The sequence below is a fragment of the Columba livia genome, chromosome 1 (assembly GCF_036013475.1).
Source record: "Columba livia isolate bColLiv1 breed racing homer chromosome 1, bColLiv1.pat.W.v2, whole genome shotgun sequence".
Lineage (NCBI taxonomy): Eukaryota > Metazoa > Chordata > Aves > Columbiformes > Columbidae > Columba > Columba livia.
Genome location: NC_088602.1, coordinates 55,967,037 through 55,993,230, shown reverse-complemented (window position 1 = coordinate 55,993,230; position 26,194 = coordinate 55,967,037). Strand labels below are relative to the sequence as shown.

General features: G+C 41.7%; 1 protein-coding gene across 16 annotated transcripts in view; it reads right to left on the bottom strand.

The window, feature by feature from the left end:
- Positions 1 to 1,768: 1,768 nt before the first annotated feature.
- MBNL2 (muscleblind like splicing regulator 2) overlaps positions 1,769 to 26,194 on the bottom strand; it is a 112,516-nt gene continuing 88,090 nt past the window's right edge. For 6 of the 16 annotated variants that reach the window (XM_065057210.1, XM_065057266.1, XM_065057199.1 and 3 more), the window contains 2 exons: positions 20,518 to 20,612; positions 1,769 to 4,748 (listed from right to left, as the gene is read on the bottom strand). In XM_065057210.1, coding sequence (XP_064913282.1) covers positions 4,734 to 4,748; positions 20,518 to 20,612 — 110 coding nt within the window. In that variant the 3' untranslated portion in view covers positions 1,769 to 4,733. Of the gene's footprint in view, positions 4,749 to 20,517; positions 20,613 to 22,027; positions 22,064 to 26,194 lie in introns of all 16 variants that reach the window. The other 10 variants (XM_065057159.1, XM_065057170.1, XM_065057149.1 and 7 more) reach the window with 3 other exon arrangements.

Below are 26,194 nucleotides of genomic sequence, written 5' to 3'. Positions count from 1 at the left end.
CCCACAACACAGAAATGTCAGGTTGCTCCTAGGCGCTCTTCTGGAGTGAAAGAACTCTTCCTGAAACAAAACCCAGCTGCTGTTTTGGTAACTCGCTCAACAGACACTCCCAAAATGCAGTGTGGACAAGGCCAAACCAGTTTTGGCTTCTTTTGCTGTTGACAAACATGCAAAGCCATCCCAGCAGGCCCTGGCCCCTCAAATGTCACATCCCCTTTCATTTCATTCTATTAATTCCAGGGGGGCTGCAAAAAACCCCACCAAAATCCAGCCCGCAGATTTTTCCAGACCTTTGAACTGAAAACCAAGCAAAACATACTGAAAATGAGCCCTTTGGTTACAGCTACATCATGTGAGGCCAGAGGAGATGATACACAGCCAAATGCTGAGAGTGGACCTGGCTTCTCTGTTCTAGAAAGGGCTGATGTTGAGCAACATGATGCTCAACGTGACGCTGCTGCATCCTCTGTGGTGGGGGGAATAGCAAAGGTTTCTAAAGGTTCTTCTCTGGAACTATCTTCATTTTGGAAACACAGACCTTATCTGAAGGTGGTACGCTCTGCACACCGAGGTGTGCAGAGATGGGTGGTTCAGTGTGGATCCTGAAAGCTCATGGCTGCCACAAGCACTTCTTCACTTCCAGAAAAGTGCCCAAGTTGACAAGGAACAAAGCAGTTTTTAGTTAAGAAAATCAATGTCATGACCCTTCTTAGCAGCTGACAACTATCCAAATTGTCACCGCAGGGTGGGTTTTAACTTAAGAAAGTGTGAACGGACAGAGTTTCCACTCCTGAATTTGAATCGTTTGCTGCTTCTGCTCCACCGTGCCCTTGCAGCCCCCTCCAATGTGGCAGTCCTCGGTCCCCGCAAGCCATTCCCGCACCTCCTCTCCATCCCACACACTCCTTTCTCAGCAACCTTCTGGCTAAGGACCTTGTTGATCCACCCAAATTGACTGGTTGACCCGTTGGTTTTCCACATCACTTCTGACCTTGGGCTCCCTTCAAACCAGCCCTGTGCTGATGCAATGTTTACAGCCTTATAGCACAAACTCTTTGTGATTCTGCAGCAACTGTACTTCCTTTAAAACATTAAAAAAAAAAAAAAATTAGAGAAGATTGTGTGAAGAAACCATGGAGCTGCATGCCAGAGGTTTTAATCCCTCCTCTGTCACTAGCTTGCTGCGTGATCTCTGCCCTTGGGCACACAACTCCTCTGCAACGCCGCTCTCCCAGGAGGAACAAGTAGATAACGGGGATTTATTTGTTGGTTTAATATTCTGAGATGTAGGCAAGAAAAGAGGATGGAGAGGATGTGCCAGTGAAAAAGTCCCCCAAAGATCAGGCATCTGCGTGCCACACCGCTGAGATAACCACAGCCTTCCTGCGCCCCAGCGTGCACGGGCAGGCGAAAAGGGCATAAAATCAGTGTCTGGGACTAAAGCTGGGCAGTGAGGTGGTGTCCTCGGCACACCATCCCCAGCAGAAGAGTATGTCCTGCCTCATACAGCAACTGTGGGCATCCCGAACCAGGGGATTGCACTTAGGCATTTGTTACTGGAACATGCAATTCAGAAAAAAAATAAAAAGTTTATATATATATATATATATATATAAAATAAAATAATAAAATAAATTAAAATAAATAATAAAATACAATAATATAATTATGTACTTTTAAAAGGCTCTTCCACTTCGGCTATTTTTTGTTACCCCAGGCTCCTGTTCCCAAAGCCGTGCCACGAGAAAGGATCGCCCCAACTCCACTCTCATTTTAAAATGCTTCTTTTTATTTCAGTGGTTGTACATTGGGTGAATGAATTTAACGTCACAACAGAAATAGAATGGCTATTTAACAGACCACTAGTAGTTATATGCTGAAAAAGAGTGAATGGAGGGGTTTCTTTTAACTGTTACTGAAATATTCATCGTAGGCGTCGTCAATTATGCTGGATGAGAGAGGCAAACAAAAAGGTATTTTGGTGAAGTGCTGTATCCTTTGAAGAAAATAAACAGTGAGACATCTCAAGTAACTTGAAACCATGTCCCAGCTACAGTATTCACTGTCTCTGTGTTGGCCCATCTCATGGTTCTTTTAGGGGGTTTTATTTGTTGGGTTTTTTTTGTTAATTAAACATAGCATTTAAAATTTAATCATTTTCATTAGACTTTTTTTTAAAATATAAACAAAGTTTTGGCAAATAATATTTATACAGAAAAATAGTTTTAGATCTTCCCAAATTTTGAAATAGTCTATAAAATTACTTTGTAAATAAATAAAATGCAGAATCTGTTGTACACGTATTTGCACATCTGTAATTGCCTCCTTACTGCTAGCATAGGTTTGTACTTGTACAGTTTCCAAGAATATTACAAAGTCATAAAGTCGGAAAGTGGATCTCTTATTAAAAATACATTTTCTCTTTTTGTCTGTCAGTTTATCTGGATGAAAGACCTGATGTATCTGAAGCTTCGTCATCCATGGGCAAAAAATAGTAGCACTGGATTAATTGTAAAAAACATAGAATAACAGTTATTTTGAAACATAAAAAGTTCACACAAAACAATGTCTTGAAGTGTTATCTACATAAAATATTTAAACAACATGGATAATTTACCATTTAGTATTATACAGTACGCTACCCAAATGCCTAAATTAACTATTATAAAAAAATAAAAACAACTTTGACAGATATAGGCAAGTTGCAGTGTCAACTACCTAGTTATAATGACTGAGAAAGTCTACAAATATTAGTGTTTTAATATTATATAATGGTGATACCTTAACTGCTAAAGTAACGAGTTAAGATACATTGTTTTTCCACAAATTAAAACTAACGCAACGTTACAAGCACTATGTTAATTTTACAATCGAATTGTGATTATTTGCTTTTCTCGCGGATGATCAAATCTCCAGCTTTATATATAAATAGATAGTAATTAGACATCGGACAAACAAGATTTAGCCCCGAAGATAATTTCCTGGGCAAATAATTACATGGTTAGTGCCTTCAGTCTTTCAGAACAGGCAGTGCTGCCGAAGTTTAAAATAGTTTACAATCAATCTGAAGAGGTTAAGTTAAAATACTGCAATCACTAATAATGTCCACGTAGAAAACTTATGCTGCAAACAATTATACATAATATCCACTTATAACAGCTGTCCTGGGTTTTTTAAACAATAATTTAAAAACTATGTCATTTATGTGATACATGTGCAACATACAAAATGTGAAATATGAAATATTTGGTACAATAGTGCTTGAAACAAATCTCAAATCAAACAAATGAAAGTTTAATTATACATATATAATTACCTTGTAAATCAACAAAGTATTTAAAAAAGTAAACAACATTAAAATCTGCTTCATCCATATATATGTATGTATGTATGTATATATAATATGTATATAATTGTATTAAAGATATCTTCATACTTTTGTGACATAAAATATGTTTTTAAACAAAAACACTTAAAAGAACTATTTTTTCTCCACTCTAATCTGGTTACAATCTTATAATCCAATTTAAAAAAAATGCAAGTACAGTAATGATTTATTAAACTGAATCTCATTCTACATTCTTAGTGTTCAGTTAATAGTCTAGATTAAAGTCACCTACAAAGCTTCAGTGACTCAACTGAATTTAATTAAATTAGAGTATCATATCATACACATCTCTTCATCTACAGCTGTCTTTTTCACCTTTTGTTTTGTTAGTTTGGTCTTTGTTTGTTTGTCTGTCTGTTTGATTTTACACTCCTAGAAGTTATTTCTTAACAGCTTGGCTCTTTTTGGTAACCTGACTATGAGTCTGAAGGATTATTCGCTTCTGGTGAGATTTGACTGTTGGCATCAGGCTCACTTTCATCAAGTCTGATGTGACAAAATTTAGGCACTTCTGCAAAGTCTCTTTTAAAAACATTATAAATATACTCGTAAAATAATATTCTCAAGACTTTGTTCTTTTGGGGATTGAAAGGGGTATGAAGTTCATACTGTGCAAAATTTTTAGATTTTCTTCTGCTACTCTGCTATGATTCAAATGCAACTTTCTCCATACAAGTCAAACACCAACCATGTGCATCTAAACAATTTGTGCTTTACTTTGGACTTCTGGCTAAAAGTATTCAGATTGGCAGGGTGACGTGCAGGACACTGGGCTGCATTTCACTTCTGTCTTGGAATCAGCTCGCAAGGGGAACAAAACCAAGAGTGTTATTTTAACCGAGAAGAAAAACCCCAACCGTAGTTAGGGTGAAAATTAAACCTGCAACTGGGATAAGTTTGTAGCCAATACAACTCAATTATTGCTGAGCTCGAAAGACTCATAAACACTGAATCTCACGAGACTAACTTAACTGGACCGTTTCCGTTAGGTATAGTTATGGAGAAAAGACAATATTTGCAAGAATTAAACTATGCTTAGAAAACCTTTAAAACTAAATGTTACCCTTTATGTCTTGAAACATCACAGCTGGTATCAGGTAGTTAACTATTTTAGGTTGGAGTATAGTAAGCATACCATATTTAATATTCATATATGACATAGCAGCACTAGCTTTTTTTTTGTTTTTTCTTTTTTCGAGTTTGTGATTTGTCCATCAGAACAAATTCTTGACTTAGCATGCAGTTTGTGGCAACTCTAGAGAGGAGGAGACGGGGTAGTATGTACAGTAGCCGTGCTTGGCTGTCCGCAGGGAGGCTTCGTGACACTCCGTTCCGCTCCTGCCGGCTATTTCAGGATTATCTGCCAAGAGAAAGGAAAGTGTGATCGCGCTTTTTAGGCGACGCGGGGAGGGCAGTTCGCCCAACGGGACAGAGCTGGACTAACTAAGCTTGGGTGCAGCTCATCCGGGACAGCATCCCGTAAGGGACAGCATCCCGTACCCTCACGCTGCCTGGCATGCGTTTGCATTTCACAAACCTGGTCGTCCTCCTCCCGCGCACACGTCCTCAGCGTGTGTGAGAACACGAAGAGGGGGCTATTTTACGTGTCAAAATGCAGGAGATGGCACCGAAGCCACAAAGGAAGGGCCCAGCTCCTCTTGAGGAGGCTCATGAGCGCATCGGTGCCTGGTGCGAGGCTCCAGCTCGCAGCCTGCTCCCACCAAGTCAGGAATGACCAGGGAAAAGGTGGAGGTGGAGCCCCTCACCGCTATCAAGCAAAAAAAAACAACGTACGGGGTTGTGTGTTTTCAGCCAGCTAAAGTGTCTTTTCAATGCACTTTTAGCAGCTGCTCATTTCCTAAAAAAAAAAAATCACCTGCATGTCAGCAAACTTGAGAGATTTTTCACGCTTCCTTATGTCAGGAGATGCAGGGGGATGATGGCAATGGTATCTCCGTGCACCTAGCTAGTCACTAACCTTGCTGCTTTACCTCCAACAATCTCTCAAACTGAGGGTGAAGCAACCATTATACAGATGCAAGCTCTCATGCTTCCAATATTGTGAAGGTTAAATGCACAATGTGCCCGGCAACCGGCTCAACCTGCTCACAGTATTGGAAAACAGTCCAGATTTCCAGCACCTGCCTGAAATGGCTGTCGGTGAAAGTCATGTCAAAAGCCAGGGGTGTGATGTTTTATCACGCCACTGCTAGTCTGTGCTCCAGACTTCAGCACAAGTCAAGGAATTAAGAGTGCATCACCTGCTCTTGCTGGTCAATCTGGCACTCGGCGTATTTTTAAACTGTATTTGTAGGTGGTGTGCAAGACAGTCATGACAGCACTTTGACCCACTTGCGTATTATGAAGCTAGACTGCTGCTTGATGCGGTGTTTGTTTTAAAAAGTATATAAAAAAAGGTGTTTAGAAAATAACTTCAGCAACATACTACCTCTGACATACAGATTGCCAAAAAGAAACACGCTCGCCTCTGCCTGGAAGGTGTTTGTTGGGGTTCCCTGCCCCATCACACCTGCAGTCTCTATGTGCAGGCTGCTCTGGCAGCACAGAGGATGCTGTGTCCCAGGTACAGCGTGGCACGGTGTGCCAGCAAAACTCCTACCTGCTGCAGACAACTGCTCAGAGCGCTCACTTCAACGAAAATATTGCCAATGAGATGAAGGAAGCATTTGCAGGAGCGAGGAGGAGGGCAAGAGCCCAGTCCTGGAGAGAGGCAGGATATGCAAAACCTTTGTACCCCAATTCCTACAGCACCTATGACGTGTCCCTTCTGCTCAAGCTTGCCACTTGACCCACATAAGCAAAGGTGAGAACTCCTGTTGCTGTAGGGGGCCAGGAACCTTCTGCCATCACTATTCCCTCTCTATACACAACTACCAGCCTCCTGACCCCACCTAACCTGGCGGTGTGCCAAAAGGTCACCTTTGATTGCCATTAGCACTGAAAATCTGGTGACACACGAGGCCCCATTGTAATGGTACAAATGTACAAACACCTGCTGCTCCAAAGGGTTCCACATCCAAATACACCATACATACAACAAGGGCATACATTTTTAATGAACTTCCACCCATTGTGAGTGTTTTAGCTTATCGCCTATCTTCTGTTTCCTGCTGAAATAACAAATAAATACCTTTGCTGACACAATAAATCCCCACCTGTGATAGCCCTGGTCCATCTACAATACTGTGATTTGATGGGGCACACAAAGAACGTAGCTGTGCTGAAAATAAGAAGTGACCAAGATTATCAGCACTGATATTTTTAGAGTGCTACAACCCAGCATGTCAATGTAATTAATAAAGCATCTTTAGCTATACTGGGTTAGCCATAATCACACAAATGTATTTAAGGGATCTTAAGGTCTGATTTAATGGAACACAACCTGAAATCTACTCAGTGTAAAACATCAGAATTTCAGACACTGCAGCCACCTCCTTCGTCTGCCAGCTTTTGGGAAGACAAACTTGCATTTTCCTATAGCTTTTTTCTCCCTGTACCATTCAGAAACACAGAGAAAAGACAGTGACAGATCACTGTTCCTTGTGCTGAGATGTCCTAAAAGGTCAAACAGCCCCAGAAGACTGATGCTCCTATTATAATTCCTCCAAGATGTGTGACAGAGGAGGCAGAGGGCTTAACCTCAGGTTGTATCTTGGGAAAAGGGAGGATTAACCCAAGTGCAACTCACTCTACAGGGTGTCAGGCAGGACAGAGGTGCCCTGGGCACTGGGAAGGAGTGGAGACCCCATCTCTGCCCCGCTCCAGCGAGCGGCAGAGCCCAGGTAAGGGTTTCCACTGCCCCGTCTCCATCCCCGACGCTTCTCCCCTCCTCTGGAAACTCAGGGAACAGCAAAGACAATGCGAACACTTTCCTTTTGTGCACCAGCACGTCCTGTTTATGTGGCCGTGGGTGCGGGAGGAACAGCTGGAGCTCTCCCTGCTTCTCCCACTGCCAGCGGCCCCGGGGCCAGCTCGTTCCCATCGCATCGTCCTCGCTGCGCTGCCGCCCGTGCAGGGATTTAACTAGGACATCTTGCACCCTGGCTATTTCTAGCACACGTAGGAGTCCTCCTAGGGAAAAAAACCCTCAAGTTTCTCCTTCAGAACAAGCTTCTCCAGCGCAGAGAGGCAGAACTGAAGAACTACTTTTTTTTTTTTTTAATCTTAGCCACAAAGTGTAAAATGTATCCCGTAGTCTTTAATTATATGTTCACACCCTATTTCTCAGAAGATATCACAACTCTGCCATAGCTACATACACAGGTAGCAGCTTCTGCAACTGTTTTTTTTCACTGTGTCTGACAGAGAAACATAAAATGTTAAACTACTTTACAAGGAAAACACACTGTGAACCTCTTCTGTTTAATCTACAAATGAAGTAATAAACTGTGATGGAAGACAGAGGCTAAGTGTGCATTGCTGCTAATTGCTCCATCGCTTGCATACTGAAAAAGAAGCTACACAGAACATACCAACCAATGAACGTCCCTGCAAATACCCATTGCAGAGTCTGCACTCCCTTGTTACTTGTAACTATGTCCCACAACCTTCACGCTTTCTACTGTTTGAAGGATTACATCTCAAATGTACATACATATGACTCATACTTGCAGTGATACTATTATAGTCTTATATTTCACAGCAACTTGATATAATGTATTGACATTTTTACTGGAGTATATATAAGCATTATAAAAATGAAAAATAAGATTACACAATGAGAGAGTGTGTGTGTGTGTACATACGCACACCTGCAGACACAGTTCCCTGTACACAGCTCTACAGGTCAAGCATGGGACAGCACCTTCTCATGCTCCATACAGATAAGATCGTATCCATGTCCACAGGTGTGCATACGGACATTCCAGAAAACATACTTTTGCTAGTGCAATAAGAGATCTGGTAAGAAGACCATTTCAGGCAGAAGTAAAATGGCCTGGCACTTACAGCCTGGGGTAGTAATGCACAGAAGATTTACTAACAGCAAAGGGCATTTTTTGGAGGTAAACACAGACATAGGGTACTGTCTCCACTGTCTTCTCACTTGGTACCTGTTTGAAGTGCCAGAAAGCTGGCTACCCTTTAAACTAAAATCACTAAAATTGTGCCAATGTTCATCACCAGACCTCACTGAAACTGCAAAAACATGTAGTGAACCTAAATTTCTGCACACTGCTTTCTAACCACCAAGAAGCATTTGCTCTTCCAAATTTTCCAGCTCTTTAGAGGTGGCATTTTCAGCTCCCAAATGCCAAGACTTTCTCTCTTTTCTATCAGAACATGGTTCTTTTAGAATGCTACCTTCAGGACCTCTGAGCGACCACAGTGGTCATCAAGCCTGCCATGCAAGACAGAACATCCCTAAATTACGCCAGGGTTGCTGCTAAGGGCAATAAGAGTTCTGCAGGGTCACCGACGTGAATGACATCCAAGAGAGACGTTACCGCCAATGGTTTTAGCTTCTCTCCAAACTACCAACCCATGGAACACAGCAGATGAATTGACGTCAGCTGGGATTTTCCTCAGACCCAGCAAAGGTGTCTGTGACTGGTTATTGCCTCAAGGCTTAAAATGTAAAACTGAGATTCTCTTTTCAATTAGGGTGGAAATTCCACCTTTGTGAACTCAGTTTTCTGACACCCAGGTTACTATGCGCACTGCTTTACTTGATACAATTCACAGAATTAACCAAATTACCCAGAATCATGACTAGGTACTATGAATTTCAAGAACACCATTTGGCCAGAGATTTTCTGTTTTGAAGCTGCAACTCACGAAGCCTCTTTATTCTCACTGTGTTAAAGTCTGTACCCTCTCCCAGATTTATTATACAATGATGAATACAGAAAACTTACCACCCTGCATGAATTCAGTGTACATGAACTCTTGTCCAACTAAAGACCGGTCACAGTGGATCAGCTGGAAAACATGACTTGGCGTCTACCTCTGAGATGTTTCTCTTTCAGAAGTTCTGAAATTATTTCTCCAAATCATATTAATAGGTTTTAAGGGGGTATTGAGATAGTTTTTGACTTCCAGATTGCAAGCACTTATCCCTCCAAAAACATTTTAGGCTGTTCAGCCTTTCATTTTAAGAGCAATGTAGTATATTACCGTAGTGTATTTTTTTCTTGTACACAAGATTAGTCTCAGATGATTTCAAACACGCACGCCTCAAACGGTCACCTATTTTACATCTTCCTAGCCTACCTCGGGCAACTTCTTTTATCATGAGGCAGATTATCAACTCATGATACCTTTTTCCCTTCCACCAAATATAAGAGTTCTGCGGCAAACAGTTCACACTGAGGTTTTTAACTTTTAGGCACCTGCGTCAGGGCAGATGAATCTTTCCACAGTGACATTTTCTGTTTTCATGTTTTTCACACGAGTAGCAGACTGGTCAGATATATCTAGGGTATACATTAAAAACGACAGATATTTTCACACAACCAACTCATATCAGGCTGTCTCATAACTTCTCCTGCTTTCTAAAAATAAAACTAACACCAAGTATTTTTTCCTTTTGACATGAAACCCAAGACTATTTATATTCCTCCATGCCTTTGGGAAATGTCGCCATCTCTTTATTTTTCATTTTCTCTTAGAATGCTCTTTTGTGACATGCGCCCTGTTCTTTTTCTTCCAAATAAATCAGTCTTCTTTAATCAAAAGTGGAAAAGGATGAGTGAATATTCAGGAATTTACTGAGCGTAATCACTATTTTCAACAGTTACACTTGGTCTTAATTTTTACATAGCCTTACAGATGGACTTCTTCAGCTCCTGTTTCTCCATGGCTTCAGCAGCAGCACCTCCGTGGGGCATCAACCCAAGCTTTCCAATCACCCACCCCAAGACTCCCACTGACACTCCTCCTGGGATGGGATTTGCCCCTGTCCTCAACTGGCTGACAGCTGAGATGGTTCCAACTCTCACTTGCCTTGCTCGTTTGTCCCTTTCTGCTTTCAAAGTTCATGGTTACCAGTTGGTACCCCTGCAAAACTAGCACCAAACTAGCATCTCCCTAGTTTGTCATTTGCAAACACTGAAAAGAAAACAAAACAAAACCAACCAACAACAAAAACAATGAATAAACGTAACTCCAAATAAAACCTAAAGGAACTACTAGTAGGGTTGGAATGAGCTGCTGAAAGCAATTTGTTACCCGCACTGTCACTGCCAAACGTGCTTCGTTTTTCTCGCTAACTGTGGACCTTTCCTTAATTCAGGGGTGAAGGAGGATTTTTATCTTGTTGCCTCTCCATTAACCCAAGGCGTCTCCATACATTTGCCTACTTTGCTTATCAATAAGGTGACCTCTGATTTGTATATAAATGATGAGATGTCTAGGCCACAGATAAGCTCCTTGGTTGCCTGCCCATGCAGTGATTAACATGGGGACATCAGTTGGTTCCTGACGGGTGGTGGAGGTCCTGTTTGCTTGGCTTTCTCACGGCCCAGCCACTGACATGGTAATTCTGGTGCCCTGCTCCATCATCTCTTTCCTCCCCTAAATCTAAGCGTGCCCAGTTCTGCCTGTCCCATAGGTTGCTAATATGCCTCTAGAAATGTCTGAGGGTCAGATGTCCATGCTGAAGTGGACACATCTGCTAGCACATTTTCATTCCATCAGGCACAAGCTGTTGGCCATCAGGATGTCATAAAGCTGACAAAGACCTTGTCTGAATACAGCTCTTCATGATGACCTAAGAAAGCTATCAAGTCAACTATGTGATCCCAAAAGGCTCAAGGCTTCAACAGCATCATTCTTCTCATTTAATATTCGCAAGGTCCTGAAAGAGAATCCAAAGCCATCTATGCTGCCAACTCCTTAGCATGCTTATGAGCTTCAGTGGGTATTTACTCAAGTAACAATGTATAATATTTAAGTTCAATTTAATAGGCATTTACTCACTCTGAAGAAACAGGACTAGTTGTTTTAAAAATGAAAGCAATCTGGCTTTATTTATTTTTCTTTAAAGTAATAAATAATGCAGTACTAGAAATTGATCATAACACACTCTAATATATTCTACCAAAATCTATTTTAACTGCTCACACGGGCAGCAGAGGGACTACACAGAAATGAGAAAACTGCTGCTGTAATATTTTAGGAGCAACTGTACAGCGACTGTTTCGAACAGCCACTCCATTTCACCTTTCAGCAGGTCTGAGCCACTGCAATTATCTGAGCTCTTTACTTCCTACTTTCAGGTCATTTTCCCTTCTCTTCTTGAATTTTAGAAACTCTCAGAATAGGCTTACGCAGATGAACTGAGAGCACAAAGGAGCGAAAGGCTGAGCACAAGTTGCACATCACCCATGAAATGTCTGTATTCCTCTTGTAGGGGCGCTGCTTCTCCAAACCCACATTCTCTCAGGTGTCTTCACCTAGCATTTCTTTTTCTTTTAACAAAACCTGCTTTTTATGTTCCTCTTACACACCATGCAGGCCCAAATCATGCGAGATGAGGCTGCACTTCTGCAGGTCCCCCAGCAGTAACCACCGCTCTGAGACATGCTGTCTCCCACAACTTAACCTGAACACAGAAAGGCAGCAAATCTATAGTCAAGGTTACTCATTAGATATCATGCTTACAACACCTGTGTCAGTTTTATAAAATTCACTATACTTATAACTTCTCTGAGGAAATCTTAATGTTCCTGATTTTTGACTGCTTACTGCTTCCTTACTTTCTTCTTATCTGAATACTCTCACATAAACAGACATACATACTATTGTCTGTCACTGCAGATAATATTGCACCAAAAATGAAGTCAAAGTTAACAAATCTCTGCCTCAAGTGGAAAGTCATGACAGGTGCAACAAAGAAATAAAAAAAACCCAAAGAGATGTTTCCACTGCAGTTATGTGGGCAGCATTCTGTACACTCAAAGTAGAAGACTGGCATTTCTGGTGGGCAATAAATCATACATTGAGATAAAAATACAATATTGGTTTATTTCAAGGGCAAATAGTTGGAGCAGATAGAGGTGTCCAGATGCAATTATTTCAAAGAGCAGAGAACTACATTGGGAGTCTCCTTCTCTGGAGGCATTAAAGACCTGCCTGGACGCCTCCCTGTGTAACCTCATCTAGGTGTTCCTGCTCTGGCAGGGGGATTGGACTGCATGGTCTTTCAAGGTCCCTTCCAATCCCTAACATTCTGTGATTCTGTGAGCTCTGCACTGCAATGTGTTGTTAAAATTTTATGATGGAAAAAACCAGACTCACATGAGCTGTGTGTACATGCTAAGCACAGTGAAACAAAATCAATCTTCCCCAAATGCCTACAAAATTAGTTGACCTCAGAAAAAAATTTCCCATGTTTAATAAATAAATACATGCCCCAAAAGACTTTTACTCAACTTGTCAAAGTATCATTTGTTGAATAATTGAAAGTAAGAAGACAAAAGGAAGTTATCATATAAAATATAAATACTGGTTTTTTTTTAAATTGCAAGGATATGAAAGCTAAAACAGTCTATAACAGAAAAGGGGAATATGTCTTGATTTTTGTTATATGAAAGAAATTAGTGTTTGCCTTTGCTTACTGCTCATGTTATGCGATACTGCCATCTAGCAGGCTATCAGGCAAAGTCAGGTTTCAGCCCTCTACTGGACCAGGGGTGTGTGAAGGGGGAATTTCTAAAAAAAATAAAACCGAAACAGAACAGATCTTCCATTTCTTCCCACTGGCTTTCTATATGAGCATGTGATCTAAAATACTGTATGCAAGCCTGCCAGAAGGCTTTATCATCTACACAAGAGGTTCCACTTAGATATGAGAAGAAACTTCTTCTCAGTGAGGGTGCCAGAGCACTGGAACAGGCTGCCCAGGGAGGTTGTGGAGTCTCCCTCTCTGAAGACATTCAAAACCCGCCTGGACACATTCCTGTGTAACCTCATCTGGGTGTTCCTGCTCCAGCAGGGGGATTGGACTAGATGATCTTTCGAGGTCCCTTCCAATCCCTGACATTCTGTGATTCTGTGATCTACACAGAAAAAACACACTATCTTAGGAGACCAAAAAATGTGATTAAAAGTAAAACAAAATACTTGGTTAAAGTTTACATGAGACTTAAAACAGAATTTCTTCAGATTTTCCAGTGTAATTTTTTTGCTTTGCTTCTTTGCTGCCTAACTGTCCACGAAAACAAAGTTTTGCCACATATTTCGTAACATCAGTTGTTTCAAGGCAATTCAAAGCGTCTTTTCTTGACGCTGCTCGAGATTTGTTGTGGGCTTCAAGATTGGAAACTCACTTCTTGAATCTGCAAACTTAATTTTGAAAGTTACAGCTACTTACACATAATTCAGTGTCTTCAGACAAGATTAACTTGATTGAATTGAGGCTTGTGATTCTTGGGTGTCTAGCATGAAAGAGGCAGCAAGTGGTTTGCATTTGCTTTTCCTAACGTGACAAGCTATTGCTATTCAGATACCTGCTCTAGAGAAATGACTCTTCATAATCAAGGATTGTTTAGGTTCACTTTTCCAGCCTGGAGCAGACAAAAGGTGAGATGTTCTGCCCAGGGCTTGCTCCCTGTAAGCACCCCCTCTGATTACGTATCTGAGAAAGGAACCTATTCTTCTATCTCCTTTGTTGGAATTTTTCATTTAAATCGCTTTTTCCATTGTTAGAACAGAATCTTCTACAGGAGTATTTAATGTGGGACTTTATGGAATTTCTAGACCAAATCTTTCAGTCAAAAAAAAAGACAAAAATTGGTTAGATAGTTATTATTCACTGCAAAAGTGCTTTCCTACCTGTTCCCTCATTCCCTTAGACACTGAAATTAAAGCTTTTCAAATCACTAAAAAGAATTTTGCACAGGCTCTTATTTGTAACATTGTTGAATATTGGCACTGAAGATGTAAATAACATTTGTTCCCCCTTCCCACCTTCCTTCTCAAAAGCCAGATTTTAACCAAGAAAAAGGCTGTTTCCTACTACCTTCCACATTTTTTTGATACATTTTCTCAGTATATTGCTAATCTGTTCCCCATGTACAAGTTCAGCAGGTCTTCACAAGGGAGAAAGGGAACGCGAGGCAGAAAATGCTCCGGCAGCCGCGCTGAGGACAAACCTCTGCCCTGCCAGGTGGCTGCCTGGGGCCAGATGGGTGGACCGGAGAGGACGCCCTTTTTGGGGACACCAGGGAATATTCGCAAGAGGGAGCAACTGGCGCTTCTGCCTTTTGCAGAAGGGGAAATGAGCTTGAGTAGGTGTCACATGAGATTTTGGTCTAAGGAGAATCTGCCTCCTTTGGGAGCGGTGGCTGCCTTTGCAGGCACCTTGGCAAGGAGAGATGCTCTGATGCCGCACGCCCCGGCTCCCCTCCCTTGGGAGCTGCCACACGTGGCGCCTCAAATCCCCATTAAATGCTCGGCATGTTTGTATTTTACGCTATGTTAACTACTTTTTTGAATTCTCGGGCAAATATTTTAATTGTCCTTTTGTCTGTGGCACTCAAATGTAACACAACTATTTTTATTTGCATTGCATTGTAGTTTTACAGATTTTGACAAAACTGAAGGCTACTGAATGATTTCATAATTAATAGCTGCATAATTGCCACCTAATTTAGTGTAAACGCTGATGCATAATTTAAAACAGCTGTGCCAGATAATCATACGTCTTAGCATGAGACAGCCTGTTGATCTCATATTTCTTTTCAGACATGGCCTATGAGTATTTCATTTTCCCTTTGATTTCATTTGCCTTTTAATTTTTCCTTCTTGATGAAAGGTCATATAATGAGTAGAATAAGGTTGTCACTAAATAACATCCTTAAGCAGCATTTTCTATAATGCTATTTTTGTACTGTCAGTCTTTGGCCCATTTTCTTTGCTACAGAACTTAAAACCATGTACTGCTCTATACTGAAATGACAGAAGTGAGACTATTTTCTTTAAAATCATTTGGAATTTGGTAATTGCCCTGTAATAACCAAGAACTAAGGAAGCATCCACTGAGCTTGAAGACCCAGATTAAGACACAGAAATGCTGCTGTCTTAACCTCTCATTGCAGTCAATGGTGTGATACAACCTTGTCAGTTTGCCAACAGAGCCTGGAGATCACTTCTTGGGATCAGTCTTTTGGGCTAGGGTCTCCTGCCCGTCATCCAGCTACCAGTTCAGAATTGTGCATGTTTGTCTGTATTGCATCTGCCAAGCTTGTCAAAATGTCTTGGATAACCTCGACATCCAAGATCACATTAAATGTCAGTAGACACGTTTAAGCAACTGAACCAAGCCCTGCGTGACTCTTGAAGGGTGAGCCAGGCTATTCTCCAGACTTCATCTGACTGTGTTGATAACCTTCACAGTCTACAATGGGTACTTAAAACTTCTAGCTTGCATGTAGACACCCACACTCAGACACCAACACTTAAGTGTCTTAATTTTGGACTGAGTCCTAGCCTTTTAATTCTTGTAGGACTCACCAATACACATGTATACAGTGTCACGAGGATGGAGCCAGGCTCTTCTCGGTGACAACCAATGGTAAGACAAGGGGTAATGGGTACAAACTGGAACACAAGAGGTTCACTTAAATTTGAGAAGAAACTTCTTCTCAGTGAGGGTGCCAGAGCACTGGAACAGGCTGCCCAGGGAGGTTGTGGAGTCTCCTTCTCTGGAGACATTCAAAACCCACCTGGACACATTCCTGTGTAGCCTCATCTGGGTGTTCCAGTTCCGGTGGGGGGATTGGACTGGATGATCTTTCGAGGTCCCTTCCAATCCCTAACATTCTGTGATATATATAAACGAAGCAACAGTAAGGCTTTCTACTTAGAAATTTAAAGCCCACCATTCCCCTGGCAGGTGTTGGCATTATTTAAAGCTGAAATTCCATCCCAGAATTCATAATAACACCTCTCTCAAATAACATTAGTATAGATCATCCTCTGTGTATGGCTACAGGTGAGTGAAGCTGAGCAGGTAACAGTTTCCTTGCTTGCTCCAGTACTGCTAGTCCACTAGCTACAGCAGTAACAATTAAAGATCTCTGAAGTATCTATTTACACACAATTACTGTATTAATATTTTAAATAACATGTTTTACATACTTCTGCCCACAGGCATGCACTAGAGGGAGCCAGGATCAAACCGTCTGTACACACACCCTAATGGTGCCTCTCACTGTCATTTCACGCTGCTTGGAACTTTGCTGGTTCCATCCTCCAAGAAAACGCTGTCAAGCATCCCCAAACAACAACCGGACTTGAGTTCATCAAGGATCTAATCCTGAAGTGAGGTTAAGCAGCTGTGGCTTCCAGCCACACTGTGGTGGAAACGATTAGAGCAGTTGTGAAGGGAGGAAAAGGGGAAGCACCTCTCATCTCTGACCCATCATGCTCCTGGACTCTGCACATACCTTTGGAAGTCCACCTGCCTTTCACTGGAAATCTCAAACTGAAGCCTCCCCCTCCATCCCCTCTCATCACAGCCTGGCAGCTAGAGTAAGCGGGGACACCCGCTCACAAGATGCCCACACGCAGCGACCTGCAGCACCACCAGCTCTTGTATTGACGGAGTTAGTTTTTTATCAGGATTTGTAAAACAGGGTTTGCTAAAGCACTTTTGCTCCATCCTGTTTCCATTGCACTGAGCCAAAGCGATTCTCCTCTCCTCTGAAGTAAACTGCAAGAAAATTATTTGGGTTTTAAAACTAACTTCTTTAAGGCAGGAAAAGCAAGAGACTTCCAGTTTTTCATATATTCTTAACTGGTGTCACCCTGCATGGATGTACTACAGCATAGCCTTGAATCTACACAATCCTCTCATGTCTCGTGCCATACACTGAACACACAACACATAGAATTTCTGGCCAAGCCTGACCGACTGTCCATGTGTCAATGCAGGCACATTTTGAGTTGTTACTCCTGTTATTTTCAGAAAGAAATGACATACAGAAGACATGAGATACAGTTCATATTTTTTCAAAATACAAGCTGATAGCATATACTAAATAATTTACTGACACAAAAGAGTTGGTAGGGTTTTTTAGCTGTCAGCTGAGACTCTGTAACTTTTGAGATGTTGACTTTTCCTTCCATCGGTGCTTCAGGGACACCAGGATCATCACACTCAACCCAAGGAAGTCCAGCAACCTTTCCCCAAGCCAAATAATATTGAGCTAAAGGATTAAGCCCTGCTACAATTTCTTGTCATGCCTGGCACTGTAAGGAGAAGCTGCGGGAGCTGAAATGGGACTGGCTGAAGGCTGCAGGTTGATTTAAAAGGGCAGTAGAGACACTGCAAAGAGGAAACTGCATCCCAGGGATATGTGAAGTAACATGGCACAGATCAGGGGCTACCGTCGGCCCCTCTGGCACTCAGGAGTGCGGGTGTCAGAGTACCTCGGTGGCATTCCCACACTGGAGAGGGTCCCCAGCACACCCCCACCCCAAATTTTATCTAGATGGGAATTAAAAAAGTAGTTTTCTGCAATACGCAGGAGAGTTCAAATCTATAAAAAGGACATGAACAACTGATGTTAGAAAGAAGTCTTAAGAAGAAAGTCTTAACTCAGGTTATTTACGTGCTCCTTCTGTACTTCTTGGGCTAAAGAAATACTGAGTTAGGGCCACAGAGTTACTACGGGGCCTTTCCCAGTGTTGTAGGTTTGTCTCCAACTCTTAAGAGGTTGTAAATAAACAGCAAATCTGAAGATTTGCCTCTTGCAAAGCAGAAGTAACTACTACTACTTTACCTACTTCCAAACACACAGTTTTTTTACAGTAGCCTTTCTTTTTTTTCCTGCTAGATTTGTGATGACTAAAACAAACACAGGAGTGAGAATAAAAAGACAATGATGACACATGCTACAGAAGCCAACGAGAAAAGGTGCTGGATGGGACTCATCTTGTCCATGTGCAGCAGTGCAGAGTTCTGGGTATGTACCTACACTCCTTCCACAGGCAAGAGAGAGAGGCAGGACCCTTCAGGGCAGCTTAACTTGCCCTAACATGGACTTCCAGAAAAGCAGATGAACTGGATACCGAAGTTCCAAACAGCTGAAGTTAAAACAAGTGGAAACCCATCCCCATGCTAAACCGCCTTTTAATTTCAGACGTATACACACAGACACAAATATATGCAACTAAATAAATACAGACAGACACTTTTTACAACCCCTGTTAAATTTAAAACACTCTGCTCCTCCAAGGCAAACAAAATCTGCGCTGGGAAAGGAAGGGCTCTGCCTGCCGTCCTGCTAGATGAGAAAGTGCATTTGGGGACACCTGTGCCTCCCCAGCGGCACCAGTGCCTTGTGTGAAAGTATTCCTATTAGCTAAACAAAGACTGCTTACTACTCCCTTTTGTAGGTGGACGGGTACTTCTGCAACTTCAGCGACCATCGGCCCCTCTGGCACTCAGGAGTGCGGGTGGCAGACTGCCTCGGTGGCATTCCCACACTGGAGAGGATCCCCAGCCCACCCCTACCTCAAACCACCCCCTTTTCTCATGGTCCCTTGGCACCTCCAAGTCTCTCTGACACCTCTTTGGGTTAATAAAATTACACTGGACTCTGCAAAAAAGTTTTCTGCTGCAGACACTGTTCCACGAAGGGCAATGAAATGCACCATTTGCTTGCTGCACTTTCCTCCTTGTCCCAAGCATTTTTTCACTAAAAACAAGCTAGCTCTCAGAAAAGAATATACCAAAAGACAACCCTCTTTTGAAGAAAATGCTAGAAGCACGAACACCACAATTTTGGCAAATTAACCTTTTAAAAAAAAAAACAGAGAACATGGACTGGTTTGTGTTTCTTTAAGAAAGCAGGGTGTATTTCAGAGGTAGTATATTTTTCCTAAATTATTATAAATAAACTCCTGCAGCAACTTCTATTTTTCCATGGAATACTTAAATAGTTTTGTGCCCAACAGTATAACTAACTAACCAACTAACTAACTAACTAAATCTGCTCGTATGACATAATGAAGCAAAACATTTTCACTGATTTCTTTGTAACTCCTTGCCAGGTGGAGGAGAGTCAATCAACAGGTGAGCATTTCTACTGGGTCTGCTGCAGCTTGTTGGTCTGGCCAGGAGTAACCCAAGGAAAGGCGATAGGGACTTAGCCTTCTGCTTTCCCTTGGTGAGCAAACCTGCTTTGCTTCCCCCTCGGTTTGACACCTCAAAATCTGAGGGAAAACAGCTCTCGGGTTCAAGTGCTCGAGTGTGGTGCCGAAGCAACAGAAAAGCCAAAGAGACCCAAAGTGCTGCGCAAACCCCTCTCCGGGCAGATGCCAGGTGGAGTGGGCTGGGAATCTCTACAGCTCCAGCGGAGGAATCAAAGCTGCACACTCTGAGCTGCCACAGATGTGGCTTCCCTGGGAATCAGGTCCTACAGGTGTAGGGGGAGACCCTACCAAAATGAGAACTGTCATTAACATAACAAAACGCATAAGAAAAGGAGAAAGTGTCACCTTTCCTAGCCTGCCTCTGTCAATAACCCCCGGGGGTTCTTTGTACAAAATTCCTAGGTTAAAGATACACTTTCAAACATGAAGCAGGCATCGTCATAAATATCTCAAGTTTTGATCACTAGCTGTTTTGATCACTAGCATTTACAGAAGACATTCAGTTTTGTTCCTCTCTTCCTTTTTTTTTCAGCTGCTTTTTCCCACTTGTGATTTTAGACAGCTTCCATGCTTACAAATTAGTCGCTTCCACACATGGCATGGAGAAGGCTACATTAACACATCAGAACGTTTGAAACCTGTGATGATCTTAGTTTTTGAACTCAAGAGTTCATAATAGATTTTTGTAAGCAGTCCAGTACTACGGTGATTCTAATTCCAGCTTGGTTAATTACACAGTAATTAGGTACAAACATCGCAACACAAAACACAGCTACATCATTATTTGCAACAAATGTTAACTCTAAATAAGTGCAACCTGTCCCACAAACACTTGCTATAAACGACTTAAAAATAAAAGTAAAATTTGATGGGGTAAACACAGAAGAAAAAAAAAAATTCTCCGTGAGAATTTTTTTTGTTAAAAAGAAAATAAATTAAAATAAAAAAATCTCAGCACTCATTTAGAGTTTGGGATCTTGTGAAAGAAAGCTTTAAAAGGAGCAAACCTGATTTGCTGTGGCTGTTGCGGCGAAGGGAACACTTGTTGCAGGAGTTGTTGCTGCAGAGACAGTGGCGGCCGTAGCGTTGTGCATCATGGGTACTTTCAGGAGGGGAACCATGGAAGCAATGAACAGGAGGGTGCAGCATTATGGTAAGAGAAGTGGTATTTTTTGGCATGGTGAATATCAAGAGCGGCAAGCCATCGTCATGGGTTAAAACCGGCAGATGGCATGCAATCACAGTGCAAAGCGAGAAAGCGTGGCGGAGAAATAATAAAAAAAAAAAAAAAAGAAAAAAGAAAAAAAAAGGGAAAATAGCTTATTACAAGTACAATTAAAGGAAGGTTGTCAACACAATCGGCGATTCCCAGAAAAAAAAGAGCGAGGACCATTAAAAACGCAGGGGTTATCTCTAACAAGAGGATTACTTGTGCAAACGAGGTCTCTACCAAAACAGCCCAGTACCTGAGAATTGTTACATGAGCAATTTGTTTCCCCCAGTATTGATATAAAGCACTCCAAGCCAAAATTCTACTTAAAAAAATATAGTGGTTTATACTAGGAAGGAAAACGATAAACGTTTATCTAAGTTTTAAACACAATTTAAAAATTACTTTCATGTATCTTCATTTTGAAGTAAGCCAGATACTTGCTGTCTTTATAATCCAATTTATGCCTTTTTTTTCCTACTAGCACTGCATAACCGTTAGACTTTATCAGAGTTAAATTACCGTCTGCTTTGAAGCAAAAATCAGGAGAAGGATGATAATAGTTTTCCTGATTTAAATACTACTTTGTTTGATCTAAAAAAACAAGGTCGATTTTGTGAAAGTCGCTGCTTTTGCTCATTTCAAGAACGAATTCAATCAGCATCTTCATGAGAGAATTATTAATTTGATGTTTTAAAGGCTTGATATTTTAACTGCTCATCTGAGTGGTCACTGGGATAGGGCTATAGAATAACAGAAGCATTACTTTTCTGTCTTAGAGGCTGTTGCACTGGGCTTGCATTTTGCTTGTTAATGTTAATTTCAAGCTGCAAATATATTTAAAGGAGGAGCAAGATTCAGATCACGGGTTTCAACAGAACCTCTGTGGATCGAAGTTGGCATTTCTGGGAAACGCTGATAAAACTTTCTAACACACAGCAAAAGGAGAAATAGGCACACCACTATGAAACTTTAAAACACTGATGAAATTTGCTGGCTTTTCCCAGTATTTTATGATTTTACAGTACTAGACAATATAAAATATAAAGAGAAATAAAACTTGAAAACTGAAAAGCAGACTGGAATTCATGGTATTATGCTTTTGCAGTGTAGTTGTTATAGCAGGTGATATCACATCTAAACTGCAGCTTTCATCTACAAATCTAAACACTCTGCAAAGTCAACCAGAAGGGCAAGCGAACCTTTAATTCTAGTCAGTGTCTAAATCTTGCCTAGGGTTTTTGAAACAAGTGAATATACATCATATACAGTATAAAAAGAGATCAATAAAGAAATTTGGAACCTACCAATACTGCTAGCGGGTGTCATGCACAAAACTGACCCTGCGTGTCATGCAATGATAGGTGAAAAAAGTGGATAAAGGGAAGAAACAGGTTAGCCGTTTAGAGTTAACATTCAAAGTGAGATTCAAGCATAACCACAGAGAAGTACGTTAGTTAAATGAAACTGTAAGGTCATTCATAGTTTTGCTTTGACACAAAAAAGGTGATTATGTTCATATTAAACTGCTACTGAGTGTACTCTGGAACTTGTGGCATGTTCCTGTATACACACAAGATGCTTCAAGTACTTTTATCCTTTCACTTAGGACTTTCGCAGTGACAGGGTTTTGTTTACAGAAATGTCTTTGGTTAAATATCATATTATTTGGGGATTCTAGAACTCATTGAGTAACTCAGCTCAACATTGTGCAGATCAGCTTTCACCAACTTTTTGGTGTGTAGCAGAGTAAGAACTTAAAATGGAATGAGCTGACACCGCTCTGCAGAGCCTTTGACAAATTTGCTCTTGATGCCAACGTGCTCATTCTTAACAAAACACCTGAGGTGGAGAGGTTCTTCTAACCAAAAAAAATACTACTGGGACAAGTCCCCAAGATAAACACCTCCAAGTGTGTAACATTCCAGCAAAAGGCTCCCAGCGCACCTCAGAGATGCTCTGGAAGGACTGCTCACCCACCACGTGGTTTAGTTTTGGTGCCTAGTCCACTTTCTGGGAAGACCAAACGAAAAATAAGAACAGCTTGTTTTCAGTACAGTGCATATAGCGAGCTGGTGAAGGTGAGCATGTAAGGAGACTAGTCCCATGTAATGCATATTTGATAAAAAGTCAAATATGCTATTTGTATTCCTGCTTAATTACTACTGCAGCCTCTTACTCAACATCATAGTAGCAGCATAACTATGAATGACCTTACCCAACAGTCCCCGCAGAATACACATAGTTCCTCCTCTAGAGGCTACCAAAACACTAACAAACAGCAATGGGAAGAGAGAAAAGATCTGTTGTTTTTAAGACCATTCACCAAACAATAAGGAGAAGGTGACAAAGCAATCAAACTGATGTAAAACAAACAAAGTGCAGAACTTTGGAGGTAAGCCATGCTAAGTCAAGCCCCACACTTTTTATTAGGGGAGCAAGTGGTTAAGAAAGCAGAGAAGTTATATAAAACAGTTAAGTTTTATATATATTCCAGCAGCAAAACTTGTCTTAAAATTTAACTTCACACACACACACACACACACACAGGAACACATTTGAAAATTATACTAATTCAGAAAACATCACATAATAATTAAAAATCCAACAGATAATGTCATGCATTGCTCCTTAGACCTGGGTGGCGTGACAGGCCTTACACCCACCAAATCCAGCCTTCCCAGGAAACATGGGAATGTCAGATGTAGCATCTTTAACAAAAAGCTCATGACACCCACTCATATAGAGGGGGTTCCACTTTTCCTAACCTCCTCCCATACCCCTCTACTCTCCCCAAAATCTTTTCCAGGTGCTGGTGGTGCTCGCACAGAGCAGGAGGTTCAGCACCGTGAGGAAGATTTTCCACTCTGGGTCTGGGCTCCATCTGCTATGTTACCCCTCTGTTTCTTCTCTTTTTTTCATGCACTTGTTTTGGGGCTTGCCAATAACCTGGCCCTTAAGATTTGGTTCCAAGATCCACCCTTCCTACAGTCAGAAATTTGTAAGATAAAACTATAATTACAACCGTTAGTTGCAAAGAGGGATGGATAATAAAAAGCACAAAGAACGAGCTACTTAAGGAAGCATGAGCGCTCCAAAAGTCTGGAAAATATCCAAATGCTATTTCACTGAAAAAGGTTTCAACTACTGTATTTTCCATGGTTAATTCAAAATCCTTGGCAATTGCACATAATAGTGATAAGCCCTGAAAGGGACTGCTTAAGGAATAATACGTATAATACTGCAAATTCATAGAGTTATGATGTAAAACGAATTTGTGGAAGTTTCTGTACGTTTGTAAGCACAAGGGCAGTCTTCCATTCATGTCCAAATAGGCAGTCTCACAACTTTTCTTTTTTCCCAAACACTCCCATAAACATCAGTATGTTTTCTGACACAGATATTCTGGTGCACCAATGTGCTAAAAATACGGCATGCTATGACCTACTATTATAAATACAGGGGCAGGCTCCAAGGTTGTTACTCAGGCCTTATAGCAAACTTCCATGAAGTCAATGCCATCTGTGTTTGTTTTTATCATTAAAAAACATATGGGAATGCTGATAGATTGGGAAATCATCGCGTATTGCCTTTCACTTCTTGTTTAACAGACATAATTTCTATAAACTAAAATAACATCACTGAAATGTCAAGTGCATTTGCAAACATGTAGTTTTAAACAATTCTGGAAATTCACACTCAATAACATTCTGATACTAAAATACGTAATTTGTTAATTACAAATTAAAGCACAGAATTCATTAGGCAGGGTATTTACCTTTGGGAACTTTGGGAGTGGGGGTGACTGACATAATTTAGAGGCTTATGTTGTTATTGTTTACACAAGCACCTAGCGCATTCCTTCTCTTGCAGTGTTAAAGAGAAGCCCAGTCACCAGTCATGGTGCAGTTCGAGCTATCTCTGAATGCCCTGATTTCTACAAAGTTCTGAGCACTGAAATGCAAATTACATTCACTTCTCTTCAGATCACCCCTAGGAAGAATTATAACCTCAGCAGTTATTAGTGCCAAATGCTAAAAAAAAGTTCTGGTGATGTTCCAAAATAAAAACCATGAGGTCCAGAGGGACCTGGACAAGCTCAAGAAATGGGTCCATGTGAACCTCATGAGGTTCAACACAGCCAAGTGCAAGGTCCTGCACTTAGGTCGGGGCAACCCCCAGTATCAATATAGGTTGGGGGATGAAGGGATTGAGAGCAGCCCTACCAAGAGGACTTAGGGGTACTGGTGGATGAAAGACTGGATACGAGCCAGCAATGTGCGCTAGCAGCCCAGAAGGCCAGTTGTATCCTGGGCTGCATCAAATGGAGTGTGGCCAGCAGGTCGAGGGAGGTGATTCTGCCCCTCTGGTGAGACCCCACCTGGAGTCCTGTGTCCAGCTCTGGAGCCCTCAGCACAGGAAAGACATGGACCTGTTGGAGAGGGGCCAGAGGAGGCCACGGGAATGACCAGAGGGCTGAAACAGCTCTGCTGTGAGGACAGGCTGAGAGAGTCGGGGTTGTTCAGCCTGGAGAAGGGAAGGCTCCAGCAGGACCTTATTGCAGCCTTTCAGTACTTAAAAGGGGCTTATAAAAAAGATGAGGACAGACTTTTTAGCAGGGCCTCTTATGATAGGACAAGGGGTAATGGTTTTAAACTAAAGGAGGGGAGATTCAGGTGAGACATGGGGAAGAAATTTTTTACAATGAGGTTGGTGAAGCACTGGCCCAGGTTGCTCAGAGAGGTGGTTGATGCTCCATCCCTGGAGACATTCCAGGCCAGGCTGGACAGGGCTCTGAGCAACCTGACCTAGCTGCAGATATCCCTGCTCATTGCAGGGGGCTGGACTAGATGACCGTTGAAGGTCCCTTCCAACCCAAACTATTCTACAATTCTATGATTCTGTGATTCTAAAACACATCTGATGCCTCCAAGCCCTTCAGTGCAGCTGCAGGGAGCAACGTGTTTTGCCAGTGACTCCATGCAGGTATGGATGAGAAGGTGGTGGCTGATGCTCCCCTGCTTGTTCTGCTGGTGTGCAGCTGAGGTCACCCCCAGGGCTGTGAAACAGCACCCAGGGGCACAGAAGGATGTGCCACAGCCACAGCACAGCTTCCCCACGGCATCTCTGAAGTGTGATGCTTTTCCCAGCATTTTTGTCAGTGGAACTTGGCCCTCTCATCTCCTAGGAGAGCGCGGGGAGATAAAAGTCAAAATACAGCTGATTTAAGGTAGGAAAAAAAGGGTGAACTGTGGACAATGATGAACGAGGCTATGAACGTGCAAAGCAGCCTAACAGCATATTGTAATTTCCGCTTGAACTCTTGTATTTTGCAGGAGGAATTCATATCTATAAATGTCTGTGCAGACTTCACCTCAAGTAGGGCAGGGAGGATAATAAAACCTTCCGTAAAGTGCAACTGCCTGGCACGGGGGCTTATCTAAGGACACAAAACTGACTCTATGGGGGTACAA